The 19,957-nt window shown below is 39.7% G+C and overlaps 1 protein-coding gene across 10 annotated transcripts in view; it reads left to right on the top strand.

The window, feature by feature from the left end:
• The window catches only part of tns1b (tensin 1b), a 209,655-nt gene that overhangs the window by 86,231 nt on the left and 103,467 nt on the right, over positions 1 to 19,957 (top strand). For 9 of the 10 annotated variants that reach the window (XM_026911046.3, XM_026910984.3, XM_026910978.3 and 6 more), the window contains exon 3: positions 11,385 to 11,422. In XM_026911046.3, coding sequence (XP_026766847.2) covers positions 11,385 to 11,422 — 38 coding nt within the window. Of the gene's footprint in view, positions 1 to 11,384; positions 11,423 to 13,284; positions 16,976 to 19,957 lie in introns of those variants that run through there. The other variant, XM_026911001.3, reaches the window with a different exon arrangement.

Genomic DNA, 19,957 nt, shown 5'->3' with positions numbered 1-19,957 from the left:
AACAAGCTACGCCGGGATCTGCTACATGGTTCATGTTTGGAAAACAAGGGTTGCTGAACTACAGCCAGATTTTTTTTTCCTTACGTTGATCAGTTCTGCTAAAGTTTTTTTTTCCAGTGCTTGGTTCAATCCAATGAAATATTTTGCTGGGGGCGCATCTGGACCAGAAGCCCATGTACTAGTGTATGACTGAGACGCTTTTAGAGTCCAGAGTGTGGTCATAAACCTGAGGGAGAAGATTCAGTGTGTGTGTTTGGTTGCAGGAAAGGCTAATATGTGTGTTTAATATGTGTGAAATTTCAGTGCTTGTTTGCCTGTAGGAGAGGCTCCAGAGTGTGTTTAGTTATGTAAATACTGTAGTTATGTAGTTATGTCTGGTGTGAGGTCAGCTTTTGAGTGGGGGGTCTGTCTTGTTTTTGGTTGTGCAAGAGAGTCTGTTGAGTGTTCAGCAGTGGGAGAGAAGATGAAAAATATGTGTGTTTAGCATTGGAGAGGGTCTGGTGTGCCTTTGGCTGTTGAAAGATTTTGGTGTGTGTTCACAGTGAGAGTAGCCCCGGTGTATGTTTAGCAGAGGTAGAGTGCTCAGTGTGTGTTTCAGTGAAGAAGAGGCCCTGGGTGTGTGTTTGGCTGTAGGTGAGGGTCCAATGTGTATTTGGCTGTAGGATAGGATGTGGTGTGTGTTCAGCTGTGGAAGAGAGTATGTTGGAGGTTTGGATGTGGGAGAGGGCCTAGTGTGTGTTCAGCAGTGGGAGAGGGCCTAGAGTGTGTTCACCAGTGGGGGACACTTGAGAGATTTTAGTTTGTTTTCAGGTTTGGAGAGGATCATGTGTGTACATGGCTGTAACTGAGATCCCAGTTTGTTTTCGCTGTGGCAGTCCTGTCTGAGTTTGGCTGTGGAAGAGGGTCCATTGTGTGTAGGACAGGATCCGTTGTGTGTTTGGTTGTGAGAGAGAGTTGGTTGTGAGTTTGGATGTGGTAGGTAAGGGTCCTGTGTGTGTTTGGGTATAGGACAGGATCCAGTGTGTGTTCAGCTGTGGAAAAGGGTCCACTGTGTGTCCAGCAGAGGGGTTAGCATGTGTTTGGACATGTGAGAGTTTGTTTTCAGGTTCGGAGAGAATTCTGTGTGTTTGGCTGTAACTGAAGTTCCAATCCAATTCGTCTGATGTGTGTATGGTGCTGTGACAGTACACACTGTGCAATTTCTCCACTACACTCTCAGTTCTTCAACATGAGCTCATCTGTTTTTATTCCAGAATAGGCTCTGCTTTTCACTGTCATCTACTGACCTGCCATGAACAGTGTGTGGTGTTGTGCTTGGGAAGCACATAAGCAACATGCTCCTTTTGAGATGACACATCCGTGTAAAAATAACCTGTTAAGCAGTTTTATTGGCTTGATCTGGAGAGTCATTTGCTTTTCTTACTGAATAAGGATAACAGAAAATCCCGAGCTGCACGTTTTTCTTATTGAGTAAGAAAAGAAAACAACCCTGTAGGTCACCTTTGGCAAAATGAAACAAGATATGAGGTGCCTCCAGGAAGAATAATTGAATGGCGCTTGTGTGCAAATGTATACACACACACACACACACACACACACACACACGCACACACACCATTCCAATGTCGACATCATGCAGTTCCAGGCCCTTGACTTATACACACTCCATTGTACACACAAACACATTACATAACCTAAACTCCCTTTCCCATAGCTTGTTAGAGTGTCCTGGAGTTGCAGCTGCTCTCCTTGAATTGCATTAGTGAAATGAGAAGAGGAGATTGATGTTGTCGATCATTGACTCCAACTGCTGACGGATACGTTCTGCTCTGACTTTAATATCATTAACTTAATCAGCTTCTCTATGCCTCTCTCTATTTCAGCCCTCTCCCCATTGCTCGAATTACTAAATATAAAAAATAGTTCATTCTCTTTATTGTTGCCTTTATAAGGTCTACTCTTACCATCAATATAGAGTCAGCGCATATCTATATTCATGAAATGATTTTTTTTCATGATATTCCGAGGTGTGCTGTAAAATCTCCAGTCGCATGCAGTCACTGCTGTTGCTGTTAACTGAAGTAACACTGCCCCCTTGTGTACAGTTGCCTGATGCGCAGTTTGTTAGTTCCATCTTTATGATTTTTTGACAGAAAGAGCTTTACTTCTTTTTCCTGACATTGATTTATAGTAATAATATCTTCCGTCTGTTTTAGCTGAATGGACCCACTTCAGTTCAGAAAAGCACTTAGGATTAGCACTATGTTTGATCCCTACTGCAAATGTATCCATAGCACTTACTGGAAAATAGCCCTTGTAGGAAAAAAATATCCTTTACCCTCTTAACTACTACTACTCTTACTTCTTTTTTGAAGTATTGAAGCTAAAACCCAGTAGTCATTTTAAAACATTCTAAAGAGCTGACTAAACAGTTACTTCTTCCTGAGTATGATATAAATCCTACAATTTCCTTTAACATCTCAAGCTAACTATAATGGAGCCATGAGCCCAAAAAGATGCATCATCCAATTAATAAGGGCATTTTTCACTCTGTTCTGGTCAGGCTGTAGATGTAGAAAAGACATGGAGAATTCCCAAGCTGCAATGCCACAGTGCAGCAATCACTAAACTACAGGGTTCTATCATCTATCAATCAATAATCTCAGACACCAGAATCTCATGCCAAGCACTGTAGCTAGAATGTGTCTTTATTTAGATTCAGTCTTGGGATTTGAATTTACAACCTTCCAGTCGTCAGCGGCAAATCTTAACCACTGAGCTTCCGCCACCCACAAACCACAACTATGGCCCACCTATTATGGTGGAACAAGCCCATATTCTCCAGACAAAGGGCTACCTATTTTAGCTACATCTGCTGCTCAAGTTAAAGAACATTTATTTTAAAATTACCAGTCTTTTTAAAACATTATAATGATAAATGTCCCTCCAGCTCAAAATGTTACAGCTGTGTTATAGGGCTGTGTGAATTGGAAAGAAATAGCATGTTGTATTTATACTGCTGCACAAATCATTTGCAATATCTATTAAAACAAATTGGTAACATCATGATGTATTAGGGATGGCACTATATAGCAGCAGGTAGTGTTGGCTCTTCACAGCTTCAGGGTCTCCATTTCAATTCTTACTTTCAATCCCGAGATTCACATGTACTCCCCTTGAGGGTTTCCTTCAGGTTCTCCAGTTTCTTCCCATCTCCCAAAAGCATGCCGGTAGTTGGATTGGCTATGATAAATTTCCCCCTAGGTGTGAATGAATGTTTGAATATGTGTGTGTGTGTGTGTGTGTGTGTGTGCATGGTGCTTTATGATGGACTGGAGTCTCATCCAGGGTGTATTCCCAGATTACATGCAGTGTTCCTCGGATAGGCTCCAGATCCAGTGCCACTCTGACCAGGATAAAGTGATTACTGGAAGATGAATGATGTTTCGAGGTTAAAGATCAGACGGCATTAACTTGATCAAAATTATTTGCTGTTTTTGGATCATGCCAGTGCCACAATTTATCAAGACACCTACAAAAAGATGGATGGAATGCAGTCAGAAAACTATAAAAATTGTGATTTATTTAAGGGTTATTTTGCGTAGAACAGGCTTCTGTGATATAGATCAGTATTCCAAAGATCAATATTAATAAATATGTTAACAAAATATATATCATGAATCTCTACATATTTAAACAATGCAACTTTTTGAATAGCCATATGGTAAGACCATGCCATTGCTAATATGAGATTATACCATACAGTAAATATAATGAGATTATACAAGTAGTGATTATTTGGGCCACTAGAGGCCAGTATATGTCCTAAACACAGGACAGGGCGATTGAATTCCTTATGCGTGGTTTGAATACTATCGGCCTATTGGACCCAGCCATCCACTGTAAACACTGCAACCCTGATCCTGATCAGAGGACAACAAGCATTCTTGGCATGCTGAGAAAATCACCCGCCCTGTTCTTTCCGTAAATCACTTACTCTCAATTCACATAAATGTTTTGATATGCTGTGATGTGCAACCAGCTGTTCCAACAGATGCAGTTGTGATTTATGCAGCACTCCCAGAAACCTCAGAATTCTTGAATTGTTAGTGTAGAATTAGAACAAGGCACATTCAGTGCAGTGGTCCTTCGCTAAATCCACACCAGATGAGCATCAGATAAAAGGCTTTGTGGGCACAGGATATTACAGCTCGTCTTATTCTGATAGGACGAATGCCCTGTCTGGACTCGGATAACAGAGATTCTCTTCCCTTACTTTACACCTCACTTAATGTTGAAAACGAGAAACAGAGGTGCTGTGAGAGAGCCAGGAAGGGGTGGAAACCCTAAACAGAACATAAAATGATATAAAGCCTTCTATAAAAACATAGTTGTAAAGACACCTAGTTGGATGATAAGTTTTTATACCACAGCATAAAATTCTTGAATTCATGAATCTGATTGGTCAGAAGGTGTTAATTAATTTTCTATCACAGCAGCTCTGACAGTAGTGCACCTGTATGGTTTATATTAATGCGCCCGTTCACATATGTTATTTATATATTATTTTTATAGTAACTTATAGTAACTTATTCACATTTGCTACAAAGCACTTATATTATATCATAAATGTTAAATATACATCTCTTTACAGAAAGCTTTTTACAGAAAGATTTTATTAAACAACATTTTTTTAAAAATCTGTTTGATGTTATTTTTAAATTACATGGATCATCCTCCATACATGTCCCTCTGAAAGAGCTGTTACTATAGAAACCATAATGTTTTAGAGCAAGCACATTAATATAAACTTGTGATTTGCGTTGCAGCTAGTACTATTGTCAGAGTTACAATAGAAAATGAATCATCACCTTCTGACCAATGAGAATCAAGAATTCAACAGGACTGTGGTATAAAGAAGACTGTAATGTCCAAACTTGTTATAGTGAGCAGCAATTGAGTTGTTAAAGACACTGTACTGAATACAGAATTACAGTAATTATAGAGGGATTAAATGAAAGCATGGTTGTCATAAGAAAAAAATGTTATAAAGGAAAGCATTTATATGAGAAATTACCTTTAATTGTCATTGTTTTTCAGTTTTTAAACTGGATAAAAATATGAAAATGACATGTTTGAGCACGCATGCATATTTGTGTTTTTTATGCGTTATTGTGTACAAGTATGTATGTGTGTAAGTGATCCTGATAATCTTGATGATCTCAGTTACAGTAATTGTCATGTCAGTGCCATGATCAGCACCGGAATACGTTACTCACCAGCCTCTGCACATCGAGCACAGATCACGCACACGTTCATTTCTAATGAGCTCTAGGAATTTATATATGACATTTGTAGCATACTTGTATACACTTCATGTTTGTGTGTATTTCCATGCTTGCCTAGTTCTTGTTAATGTTCTTAGTGTTTGTTTTTGTGTATTGCACTTATTAAATAGTCATCTGCACATCGCATCCGTCTCCAATTCCATGCATTTGACATGCATTTGCTTGGTCCAGCTTGGATATGAGGTTGTTATTCTTGTAATAGTCATCATGTAGGAGGTTGGTGGCCTATGACCTAGCCTATGACCTGCTATAATAATTGATGTCTGCCACACAGTGGTTTATATATCCCAGATTGGGTTTCAAGCCCAGTGCAGTACTGTGTTCAGCTCTAATGACAAACAATAACACAATAAACATCTACTCTAGTCACATATCCAGCTGTTTGGCTACACTCTTTGCTGTGGCATGCTTTCAGCTTGAAGCTCTGGTGCTGGTGAATCATTGTACAGTTGTGTTGATGCTGAGAGAGCCAAAACTCTAAACAATGGTCTGGTCCTCTGGGATTCAGGAAAGGAAACATGCATTTGCTGTTGGTGTGCTTTGGGTGCAAGTAAATACGCAGATCATTAGATTGTGTGTGTATCTCTGTGTGTGTGTTTGTGAATGGTCTAAAGGCTGCACAGTGCGTTATAAAGCTGAATTGAGAGGAAATCCCATTGCTGCTTTGTCTGTAACCCGACTCAGCCCAGTCCTTTGGGACTACTGACCAACTGTTCCAAAATTCTGGCTCGGGAAATGCCTGTCCACCCTTCCCCTGTAGAAACATTCTTCAGCCTCTGAATCAGATACGAAACAGCTTTCTGTCTTCCAAACCTTTCTCTCCCCCCCTTTCGATTTCATTCTCACTCCATTCCATGCTTCTTTCCCTCCCTCTCCTTGCTGTTTCAGCCCTGCCGTGTTTATACACCAAAGACCTGGACTTCCTAACAAGGCAAAGGCAGGCATGGGCCCCACAGAACACTTTCACACCCAATATGGAAGTTCTTCTCTTTCCTCCCATGCTCCAGGAGCTGACCCCAGGACTCATGTGCAGAGAAACGTGTCTCTTGTGTATCTTGTGTGACAGTCTGTCATGGGAAGAGACATGTGCTGTATAGAGTAATATTCAGGGTGTGAGAAGCTCTTTGAAATGTTTCCACTGAGAAGTGAGTTGAATCGTCTGAAGTCAGAGCTTAAATCCCAGATGTAACGTCTTGTCTCTTGCCATAAGAGCTTAGCTAATCATTTCCACAGAGCTTTGAGGAGTGTTTTAACGCCAGCTTTAACCACATTGTAGTGACTGACTGCTATCAGGGTGAGTGAGGTGTCAAATACATGATGTCATAGCACAAGCACAAACCTGTGGATGAATTTTGCCAGGGATCGTAGATCTGTTGACCTCTTTACACCTGTCATTTCTGAAGAGCCAGTGCTCCTGTTGTCTGTATTGTAACTTGTATTTGTGAAGGTGATCGTTTTTATAATAATATTTTCAATATCTGTAATTTACAGCTTCCCTGTGAAATTAGTTTTGCAGATTTATATTTTACTTTTATTTTTGTTTCAATTTTAGTTTCAGACATCATAATAATACTTCCCTATGGTCAATATTATACAAGACATTTTTGTTTTACAGATAGATCTAGAGACAAAATGTAAAAACCTAAACTCAAGCCAGCATTTTTTGATCTGGTGGAAGGAAGAAACACTAAACTCAATCTCCTGTGCATCAGTAAGCACACAATTATAGGCATGACCTACCATCACTGGAGGACAACCGGAGACATTGTAGTGCATCACAGCCGGTTGAGAGCCCAAGGGAATTAATTATTGGCTTATGTGATTTGATTATTGGAGCTAATTTGATTAAAATATATTAGTGAAAAACAGATTTTGTTCCAGGTCTGTGATTTGACGTCTTCACAATATACACATACATACATTATATATATATATATATATGTACTGTACAGTACTGTGCAAAAATCTCAAGCACCCTATTTTTTTAGTACAAACTTTGTTATAGATTTTTATTTTATGAATTCTATGTTATTGATTCAGCACAAAATTGAGTGTTACAAAAAAAGGTTTGTATGTCAGTAAAGAAAGCAGCATTTTACATAAGAGACACTTTTCAGACAAAAAAACATAATGAAGGCTGCTGGGTTTTGCTGCAAAAATAAGAAGCAAGTGCGACAGTCAAAGTCTCCAGAAGAACCGTGGCTGCTTCTGCAAGATGCTCAGTAACACTTACAGCTCATTTCTTTATAAAACTGCACAAACTGTACCTGAGACTACTATTTTTTTTTAAAGCGAAGGACCGTCACTCCAGATATTGACTTTGTTTCGTTTATTAGTTTCCTGCTCTTTATACTATTTTTTTAAATGTAGAAACATTTAATTTAATTATTTTTGAAGGCATCTTTGCTCTACAGCATCCCTTTGCATGTGCCTAAGACTTTTGCACAGTACTGTATATATATATATATATATATATATATATATATATATATATATATATATATATATATATATATATATATATTGAGGCACGTGGGGAGTGAAGGCTAGCCCGTCTGGTCTGATCCCACAGAAGAGCAACTATAGCACAAATTGCTGAAAAAGTTAATGCTTCCTATGATAGAAAGGTGCTGGATCACACAGTACATCGCAACATGCTGCTTGCCGCAGACCGGTCAGAGTGCCCATGCTGACCCCTGTCCACCACCAAAAGCTTTGGTTTTAAAGTTATGGCTGATTAGTGTATATACATATGGTACAGACATTCCTTGCCCCTGTGCATATTCCTACTCCTTGAACCAAAATGGCTTCCAAGAAATATGTAATTATCAATGTTCTCTCAACTTTCAAGCTTAAATATTTAGCTTTCTAGTTATTTTTCCAACTGAAATAGTACATTCTTTACAAATTCCACAGATGGCATACCTTAGGCATAGTGTGTTTACTGTTTCAGGTTGATGAAAAGTTTTTTTTAGAGTCGTTCCAGTGACCGATTTTACACTTGTTCCATGTCAGTGGAGTTTAGACGTGCTGCTGATCATCGGCCTTGCTTTTCTGATGATAAACACCACACCCCCTATCAGCTCACACACACACACACACACACACATGCAGCAGCTTTGGAAGGAAATTCAGACCAGGCTGTCTTACATCTGCAGCCAAACAGGAGACTCACAAGCTAATTAAAATATCCTGCAATGCCTAGAAATATGAATGCTTCCTGCCAAACCCTTCATACCTCTCTGATCTTCTCCTGAAAGCAACAAAAACGTTACCTTGTGTGGAGATGCACTCGTCTTTATTCTCTCTTCAGTCTCTTGATGTAGAAATACACATTAAATACATATTAAAATGAAATAGCTGTACTTTGAAAGCCACTACTGGTGGCCTACAATACTCTTTTTCTCCATGGCTGTTTAAGCTGATGCCTGAGTGTAGCATTATTATGGAAATGACAAGAAGTGAGAGAAGGAAATAATCCTTCAAAAAGGTCTTCAATAGATAGCCAGCCAGTGTAGTTTGTCATTCGTTCCCCCTACTTAGGCCCCATATCCTCTGGTGATCCGATTCTGAGAACCAATGGGTGGAGCTTTGGGGCATTTCACCACCTTGGCAAGGGTATTTCAGCCTCGAGTATAGAGCCTCTGTTGCTCAAGGTCCTCCCCTGTCAGTGAAATGACATCTCAGTTAAAGAGAACAGTGTGTGTAGTGTGTATATGCTGGACAGTGTTGGCTATATGTGTATCCATGGGTGGATAGTGGTGAGAAGGGGAAAAGGGCAGGGAGATGAGAGATGTGTCGAGAACTTGCCTCCCTCCCTGTCTCACTGGGTGTTGGAGTTTCACTGTCTGTGGAGATCAGCTAACATTTTCAGCCACAGAGGATCCATTCAGATGGAACCGTGGCACTGTGAAGATAAATGAACATCACACACACACACACACACACACACAGACACACACTGGTATATGGCCTGCCGAAGAGCTATATCACTAACTTCGAGTGAGTTCAAATCCACAGGGAGGGACTGATTTCAAGATTATATTAATTTTTTAAATGTCTCCAAGGTCATCCTATCTCAGTGACAAAGTATTAGAAATATTCCTGCTAGATTATTCAGTTCATCAAGCAGAGAAGAACCAGTTATACCCAAGATTAAACTGAAAGGAGTCAGTTTTACTTATTATGGACTCAAACATTGGAATTGGAAATGCGGCACTCCTAACAGCTTTAAAATAATCTAAAAACACTGTATACCGCACATATATTCCTATCAAGTGCCATTTTTCTCTCTCTTTGTATTTTACTTTGCTTCTTAACACAGGAGCTCTTGTTTTTTGTGTCCAGGGACCTCTTTAAGTGTAAAATAAATTCCATTGACCCCAAGATTTATTTCATGAACTTTATTTAAATGTGTACAATAATATTCTGTCTATACTATGGAGCTTTGAAAGCATTACTCATATTTGAATTAATCGGCTAATAACGACAAGAGTAAATGATAACAGTGGGTTAAAAAAAGAAAAAAAAAAAACCAGAAAAAAATCCCACTTTGAGACCCACTATCTTACAATTTTTTTTTCTTCTGTTCACTTCTGTATCTCTATAAAGTGTCAGAAAGACTTGATAAACTTTGTTATATCATAATATAAAATACAGTTTTTATATTATTGTTACAGAGAAAATGTGACACCTGTCCATTTTTACTCTTTTTCTTTATTGTAGATTGTAAAGCTTGTGGTGGCTCTGTTTATGACAGGCTGTAAACACCACAGAATAGACACATACATAATACATAATAACACAATTGGTCTAAAATAGCCATGGAATGGGTAAAAATATGACAAATGAAGCTTTCACAATTTTTCTGAGGCTGTAAGAAGCAACAGCGTTTGATATTTGAAATGGTATTCATGGAATTGTAATGTGTTCTAGGGTGTAGGCTATTTTACCACACCTTCAATATGCTATTTTGAGTTTTCAGATTAAAAAAATAATGCCAAAGTTTGGTTAATTTGATGTACTCTCCTGTAAAGAAAATGTTCCCGTGGTTTAAAGGATGAGCTAACCAAGCACTCGTCTGCTACACTTTCAGCTCGCTTCAATTTTATTCAGAATTATCCATAAAAAGGTTGGCTCCTCAAGATGAACATTGTTTCTAATTAAGATGGCGTATCCTTTGATGTCCTTCATGAGGAAAAAATAAAACAATAAAAAAAGTTTTTTTTTGTTTCTTTAAAGGGACGATATTATTTATGTATTTAATATTGTCATCACATGACATTCATTGTTTTTTATTTTTATTATAAGGTATATACAGCCAAAAACATAATTATTAGTATGACCTATTGTGATTACATGAAACTGACAGACAGTGGTGCTAGACTTAATACTGTTCAAGTCCGAGGTCAGAAGTGTCAGTGGAGTGTACATGGGACACACATCCTTTTAAGCAAACCCCACTCCCCCGCATAATGCTTACCTAACTTGTGAATAGCGCTTATATCCATGCTCACGTCTGAGGTCTGAATACCAATATGCACGGTTTGAGTATTACATCCTCACCGTGCGCACTTAACTCCACTCTGAATACGGCCCATAGACTGCAGAAGCTGATCGTGGTCTATCACTCATACTTTATGATACTTGAAGCATTGTAGGGTTGTGGGATTAAAAGACGATTGTGAGTTGATCTGTGCAGTATGAACAGGCCCTGAGCCTGACCGCAGTGTTTGATTAAGAGCAGCCAAAAAAGCAAAAACAAGGCCTATGGTCTACCGAGCGCTGGGCAGCATCACAGCACTAATGGCAAATTATATGTGACTTTGTGCTGTGAGTAAACATGCTGCGGTGCTTGGAAGGAGCCCTATATGTGAAGCATACCTCTGATTTATTAACCACCTGATTTCATTGCATTTAACAATGCTTGGATTTATCATTTGTGAAATGTAAAATTCATTTACTATGAAAATGAAATATAACTGTGTGTTTATTCTCTCTCTCTCTCTCTCTCTCTCTCTCTCTCTTTTCTCGTAGTGTGCCGGTTGGCTTGCCACAAGAAATGTGAAGTTAAGGTAAGAAAATATAATACTATATAATCATTTATCATTAGCTAAAAATAAGTCAAAACACATTTGCATATATTAAATGACATCATGTATGTTAAAAATTAACTGAACTCAGGAGTAAATATTGGCACCCAAGATTCACCATCTCTTAAGAATTTTGCAGCATTTCAATAATACAATAAGCCACTGGTTCATGTTAGACAATGTGGACTATCTTTAATTAGGGATGAAATAAATATTGCTAAATGAAAATTCATTTTTTGGCTTATTTTGTTCATTATTTAAGCATATATATATATATATATATATATATATATATATATATATATATATATATAATCACTTTGATACTATCAGCTGATGGGATGTTCGGGAACCATGTCAGTACCCCTCTTTTAACGCATGGCTCCCGAAGCCTGCTATGTCCTCGAGTGGGGTCTGTTTCCAGAGGGCCTTGGGTCAATGAGGTGTGGTAACCTTGTAGCAGGCTGAAGATGTCATGTCCTTTACTGAGCAGTGAGTTGGAGCGATCTCCTCAGCATAGCTAAGGGGTCCAAGGCGGAACACGAGAGCAGAGTGACGGCCACTGCGAAGCCAGAGACGGGACCGAAGCCCAAGGTGGAGCCAGAGGGGGGAGTGATGTCCTCTGCATAGCAAGAGGGCAGAGCAATGTACACTGGGAGGGGGGGAGGGGTGACCTCCTCAGTTGAGCAAGGAGGTGGACTGATGTTCTCAGAGTCGGTAGGCGGAGCGATGTCCAAAGTGGACGGGTGGCAGTGGGACATCTGAGGCGGAGCAGGGAGCTTGAGTGATGGCAATGGTGAGGCCGTGAGCCAGAGGAGTAAGGGGAAGTCCTCAGCAGAGCAAGGAGGCAGAATCACATCCTCAGTGGGGCAGGGAGGGTGGGAAATGGTTCTAGTCTGGTCGGGAGCTCCCTTCTCAAAAAATTTCCTGAGGGGGCACAAAGTTTCGATACAGGCCACCGTGGCACTGATGAGGCTATAGTGAGGCTAGACAACAACATAAACCCGGTACGAATAGCGAGACTACGACTAAAGACTAACAACATGTGCTTAACAATACATGACTTAAATACTAGTGCTAATTAACATAAACGTTAATCAGGTGCAAAGCAGTCATGTGATGTGAGTGATCTGGTGGCATGCAGTGCAGTGGCTGATGGGAGACGTGGTCCTGCACCGTGTTTGGCACGAGTATTAATGCTTTGTTAGCATTAACAAACATAAAATAATGTTAGTTAAGGAAATTGTAATATAAAGCATTGTTTATTAATATCAGCTTTCTAATCCTAAATCAAAGCACTATAAAGTGTTTAAGGTAAATGGAGGTTTTCTGAGCATGTTTCTTAAAGTTCCTTCCTTGAAAGAAAAAAAGGTTGTTCATCATACAAGTTGTGTTACTTTGATAATCCTGGTCATTTTTCTTTAAAACCAAACAAATCTTATCATCAAGGAAATGTCTGCCTTGATAATAATGACAAACTCTCTGGCAGGAACAGAGGTCCTGTCGTTCCCCAGCCATCTTACAAATCACTAAACAAATGCACCCTGTCCCAGGACATCTTTAGATAAATAATGTTATATTTAACTTGGCTGACCCTTTTCTAGCTCAAGATTAGAGTCCTTCATATGTCTCCAATCGGGGAATCTATGATTGAGTTGTTCTCAAGTCGGTCAAAGGGGCAGTTGTGGCAGTCGTGGGGAGTGGCATAGTGTGTGAGAGAGTTTTGTGAGAGTAAGAGGTTTTGTGTATATGTGTGTGTGTGTGTGTATGTATGGAGTGGAAGGAAGGAGGGAATATTTGAGCATTTGAGGAATGAATGAAGCAAGAGATCATGTAAGCCCAGCCCTCCACCCTTCCATCACTCGGCCCCATCTGGCACACATTACTGCAGATGGTGTGTGTGTGTGTGTGTGGGTGGGTGTGTGTGTCTGTATACTGTGTGTTGGGCACTTAGCCCTAGCTATGGCTCTGCCACTTTCTGGACCCACAGGAAATTCCAGAGCTGTGAACGGGTACGTCCATCAACTGCCTGCCAAATTACGTGCCTGGTGTACACACGCAAATCTGTAGAAAACAGCGACACTTTCCCATGAGCATACAACTCTCTAAGCAAATGTGTGTTGTCAGGATGTTATCCCGAAATGAGGAGTGCTTTAGTTATTACCCCCGAAAACCTTATCATCCCAACACACTCTGAACACAACAAAAACAACGGGGAAATTATGCCCTATCAAGTGATGTAGAGTGAATTGAAGGAAGCTAAGCTGTGCTGAGGAATAATGCAGAGCAGGGAAGTTCCCTTCCTCTCTGTGCTGGCTGGGAACAGTGTCTTGTTTCCGTCATGGAATATGAACAGAGAGGACAGACCCATCATGCTGCAGCCCTCCTTGATTAAACTGTAAATGAGGCCTGAAATCAGTCGAGCTCTGTTTTGAGACATGTAATAACTTCCCACATGGAAGAATTTCTGGCGAAATATTCAAGACTATTCCAGACTATCTTTGGGCCAATTTAATGCTAAATGTTTAAGGACTGATAAAGCCAGTGCTGTGAAAGACCATTGTTCAATTATGCCTATGCTGTGTGAAGCTAGTTTTTTATATTTATCTATCTATCTATCTATCTATCTATTTAGTTAGTTAGTTAGTTAGTCCCACTTTATATGAAGTATCTGTAATATCTAGTATACAGTTGTAAATACTCATGTATCAGCAGTTTTGGCTAATGTGATCCATATATAAGCATATCTGGACAGTAACAGGACATCAGGTCTCTTTCAGGTATAACAGGGTAGGGGGAAATTAAATTTGTATGAACTGTTGTTTTTCAAATAAGGTTTTAATTCTGTCCACTTATGTTAAAGTAAAATTGTATGTAGAAAATGTAGAACTCCTCTGTAATTATTGATTCATCTGATTTGAGTGGGTTTGAATTTTAGAACACAAATATGGCACATAAGTTTTACGTAAGTGTTTCACAAGTTGTACTGATCATGTTCTGAAGTTGATATAGTCAAGCTGTACTTATGTACTGAAGTTGATATACAGTACATCAATTTACATAAGCTGTAAATCCATCTACTGTATTCCATCTGTGTCAATGTACAACATCCCTAGTGGATATATTAATGTCACCGCTGTAATATATATGGAACTACACAGGTATTAGGGACTCTTAATATAAAGTAGGTCCTTTTTGTAAACCATGTGCTAAAGAAATTCATTTTCAGCTCTTTTTTTTTTTAACTTCAGTGTTTGGGTCATACATAATGTTTTACATTTTAACATTCCTAAATTTTGCAGTCAGTACAGGCTTCACTGATATAAAGCTCCACTTCCATATTTAGCTAAGTCTCACACATGGCCGCTGTCTAACCTCTGCCACTAAAAACAAATGCTCAGACCATTTGTATAAGAGAGACAGAGGTGATGACTGGTACTGGGCCCCTGGCAGACAGAAAAAAAACAGGCAAACAGCACTTGATTGCAGGTATGACATAATCAGATACAAATGTCCTAGGAATATATTAATGTTTGTTTAACACTAAAAGATGAAACATGAAAGTTGACCAATCTATGACCATACTGATTCCTGTATTTGAGCTTCTAACTGCACAAACATGTTTGGTCTTATTCTTTAATGTTCCTATACTTCAGAGTGTGCAAACATCGTCAACATTATCATACTCCTTTATAGATACACACTTTCCCATTGTGGAGTTGTTTGTGCAGTCTTTCACAAAGGTAAAAGGTCCATAGTGTGGCTCTTCTGAGGCCATGCCGCAGGAACAGGATTGGAAGATAAGACCTGGCTCAGACAGCGTCCTGCAGTGCGGCTTACACAGCTCTAGGCAGACAGACAGGATTTTCCCAGCACCTCAAACACACCTCTGTGAGTCTGCACTCCATCCAAGTGTTCCCCTTTCAATCTCTTGCACATTTCCCCACTTCTGATGAAAGCTTAACTGACTTTCACGGGTGGGGATGGCTGCGTTACAGAGCAGTTCATGCTGAGTTCATTAATTATTGGCTTGGATTGCGTCGCAGTAAGTCTGACATGAAAGCTTCAATGGTCTCAGTGTGATCATTAAATGAAGGTAAGGTAGGTTAAGTGGGAGGCTAAATTATTCATAGGACTCACAACAATTCAGTGAACCAGGAGCCAAAGGATACAGGATAGATTTTCATGAATTAAAACGAGGAAGATAACATCCGCTCAGAGGCACACTACAGTTCAGGCAATGTCATCGATCATTTCTGTGAAACTTTTCTGAATTGGCATCCTAATTTGGTCAGACTTCATGGGAAACTATCTATGGAGAACCTCCAGTTTTCCATATGTCCTTGCTGCTTTATATATTTGACACGTGTAAAATTTAAGCCATATTTGGTAGCATACAGGGACTCCAGAATGCCTACGCTATGACTGCTTTGTTTGTGTTTTCAGCTATAATGTGTGTTAACATCTGTGAACTCTATTTATAGGATCTGTCTGCTCTCTGCTCTCATCTACTCCAAACTTTCACATAGTTTTCATACAGCCAGTGCATGACTTCACAAAAATAGTTTGGTGTAAATGCCTATAAATGTTTAAAGTCCCAGGGAACGTAATTCTGTGATTGATGTTGTGTTTATGGGCACATGATATGCAGTTGTAATAATTGCGTCTTGGCACTCTCTACATGTGTTTTGCTAAATTGTTGCTCCTTTTGGGTCTTGTGGGTAAAAATGGCATAAGCTGTACTGTCACCAATCACAATGTTGTTGTTGTGTGTCCTTCTTACAAAGCTTTAATCAAAATGACAGTACGACATGTTATGACAACCCAGTGAGCAATCACAGCCTACTTTTATAATACTCTAGGTTGCGTGTAGGATTATATCTCAGTTATACTGAGCGAATGCTACGAGAACATGTGCACACCACAACAAGTCCTGCTAAAAGTTATTTTGTCTCTCCAATATCTCCAATATCTGTTTTGTTTTCCATCCGATTAAATGTTTGCCCTTGTTTGGCCTGGCATTGGACATTGTGCACATAGTGTCTAACTGTGGTTCAGTCCTTTTCCTACACCCCATGTTGCCGGCTCAGAGACGACGTTTTTTTAGGCGCAGTCATAGCTATTGAGAGACTTACGACCTCTCTGTTTATTACTTTTCCCTCTTGGTGGAACTGGATGCAGCTCCCTGTTCTGCCTGATGTGATGAACGCTGCAAGGAGCCATGCAGTGTGCCAGCAGCCTCCTGAATTTGGCTGTCCCAAGCATGTTTTTCCTTCCGATGGTTTTGTCGAATAGAACGTAGTGTTTTTCTGACCCCTGCATGGCCATTTAGGAGCCATACACAAGCAATATGAAGCTGGATCTACATCCAAAGACGCAACTTTTCAAGCCAAGGGGAACATGGGTTCAGGATGGTGACTCAGAACTGTGTTTGGTTCTGGAGACATGACAGTGACTCAGAACTGGGTTTGATTGAAGAACGGCTGTGGAGGAATGCCTGGTTCTCATTCGTCTTGTCCTTGCTGTGAAGCACATGTGAGTTCTGGGTGGGTAGAGGACATGCATGTGTGCATTTATTTGCGTGATGAACACAGCTGGACTTCTTTGGTACTGATGCACATTTGATATATGATATTTGTTGTATGATATATGATATATGTTTATAAAATGTTAACCACTATGATTTGCATTCATATTAATACTTTTGAAAGTCTTACTCAAATAATGACAAAACCAATCTACTGGATATATTGCGAGATTTCATTCCCAAACCAAAAGGTTTGTCGAAACTGGAACCAATGAATGATTATGGCTTTTGTTCCACATTTTTGCCCTTCTTCAGCTCAAACCAAAGCCCAGACGCCTCCTTTCTTCTGCTGGCATGAGAACAGTGCACAGGCATTATTTCACTTTATTTACAGCCCACATGTTTTTGACGCCCCCGCAGCTCTTTATGCAGCCGTCAGGCATGCGCTTTCAGCATGTGTCCTCGTTTATGATGGCTGGTCTCGTCCTCACCTGGGGAGCAAACGGAGTTGATTTATTTATGTGGCTTCATATTTTGTTGTTGCCTAGAAGCCCGTAGCAGATGTAAAAGCAATTAGAATAAAGCGAATTTAGGTAGAAATATTCTCCAAAGGGTGGGTTTCTACAAAATGACAGTCTGATTCATTTGGGATTATGTGTGTCTGGGTGTTGTAATTAACAACCTGTCCTGTATTTGGGCTCCTCCTTGTAGTTCTAGTACACATAGTCAGGGGTGGTCTATTCCACTCCAACGCAGGCTGGAAGAGCACAGTTTTCCATGCAAAAACAGGTACTATTAAAATAAGATCATCTAATTATGCACTCTTGCTTATTTAGCTTTGTGCAATTTGTTTGTGGTGTGTAACAGTTACAGGATTTCAGTTCTTTTTGATGCATTTAGTGTTCACTAATTAGCATCTTTGTTTCATGCCTCACTCATTTTGCAAGGCTGTTGTTAATTCCTAACACATGCATGTGTAATTTGTAGCAACACTGTAATGTGGGTACAAGTGAACACATTTCATTTAGACACATGGTCCTTCGTTGAGCTGCTCTTTAGACAGATTGACAGATTCTACTGTTCTGTCTGTAAGAGTGAAAGTCAGAGGCAGGATAGGCGATCATTTCAGTGGCCTCCATATGAAGGCTTCTGTCTCATGCCCTTGTCCCGTTGAATGTGTTCAGGCACGTTTGGTGCTTGTTGCCCTTTCATTCATTCCAGGGTTTCCAGGGAGAAGGATCATTTGTCACCAAGGATGATTTATTGCCATTGAGTAATTGAAAAACCTTGGTTTGTGGGGATAATCTGCTTGTGCTGCTCCAATGTATGCCCATGGTGGGTGGCATAGAGAGGTGTTCATCAAGATTCAAAGAATCCCCTGTTGCCGATCTTCATCTAAAGCTGGCTGTCTGTAGTCCATTCTCTCTGGTGCACACCCCAAGCTTTTATTTTGTCTCATGCTGCCTCTGAAGTTTTTTTCACATTCTCAGAAGATATGGCTTGGCTCCAGTCACCTCTTCCTGCAAACAATGGCTTCACACAGTCCCCCTCCTCTCAGGGTGTGCCCATGAACGCTAATGGTGCTGCTCTGAAAGCCATATCCTGCAGCGTTTGTAAGCAGCTCACTCCTCATTTATGGAACATAAACAATATTGGACCCTATCAAGACTGTCCTAATGTTTTAAGCCAATGATGATGGCAAGCCTTTGTTTTTAAAATTGAATTGTTACATAACAGTGTTGCTTGGAGTATAAGAGCTCCATCAGTTTAAATCAGTAAACTTCCCTTGCTTGCGTTAGTGGTATCATGGATCCAGAAGGTTGTATTTCCTGCCATTTAGGGAAAAACTTTGCTCAAGAACTGATGGCATAGACTTGAGAATTGGACAGAAAATGGTTCATGGTCTGTCTAGGATCATTGCAACCTAGTGGCATGAATCGTTACAAATCTTATTGAATTACGAGTCACAGGATGCGTTCTGTCATTCAGACATTCTCTGGCCACATAGTTCAGAAACAAACACAGTCATGAGACTGATCACATTGATTTTTCAGGCCTAAATGACTGCCCAAAACAGATTTTGTATCCCTTTCATCATTTCTTGCCTTTTTAAAAAAATTTAATTTAAACATTATCCTGTGAATCCTGTGACTACTTATATTGGACCTCATGCTGCTATAGGTTGCTTAGAGACCATACTTTATAATGTCCTTCCTCCTAATTTTCAGCAAGACAAATTATTGAGTTGTTTCATGTTTCAACATTCATGCCTCAGTTTTATAAAACTAAAGTACCTGAGCTTGCTTTTCAGCTCATGGGTGCTTTAACTCTGTTGGAATGACTCAGAGGGGGGCTGTATTATGCTTCATTATGCACGTTATGTGAATAGGGGTCATGCTGTGAATATGGCAGTATGCAGGCCATGACCCTGGCACACTCCGCTCAGCGAAGGATGGAAGAGAAGCCGCAAGGGCGAAAGTAAATCTTCGCAGATTACCTGGGCCATGGGGTCTTTGTTTTTCAAGTAACATAAGACTTGCTCCTCATGTGCAAAATGGACGGATGACGTGTGATTCTTAAGAGGGAGCAAACAGAACGGAATCATTTAGAAACTGAGTACAGTCTAGCATCCATACATATTCCCTTTGTAAAAGAAGACAGAAAACAATTAAATTACACATCTATACACATTATTACACAAACATATAAAAGAAAAGTTTCAGAGCCTCATCATCTATAATGATGAGGCTCATTGGGTGATATTCAATATGATACAAAAGTCTATTTTCTATCTAATATTTTGTGTAATATTTAATATTTTACATACAGCACATTCTAACAAGTCATATGTTACAGTTTCTTGCATCATTTAATGCTAATTGAGTCTTGAACATGGGCAAATGAAGTGGCATTTTATGAGGCATGATAGTTGTTGCTAAGTGTGCTGGTTCTACCTTCTACCAAATTACGGTTATCTGTTTCAAGGGTCA

Source organism: Pangasianodon hypophthalmus, chromosome 5 (genome assembly GCF_027358585.1).
Source record: "Pangasianodon hypophthalmus isolate fPanHyp1 chromosome 5, fPanHyp1.pri, whole genome shotgun sequence".
Classification (NCBI taxonomy): domain Eukaryota; kingdom Metazoa; phylum Chordata; class Actinopteri; order Siluriformes; family Pangasiidae; genus Pangasianodon; species Pangasianodon hypophthalmus.
This window is presented reverse-complemented; position numbering and strand designations above follow the sequence as displayed.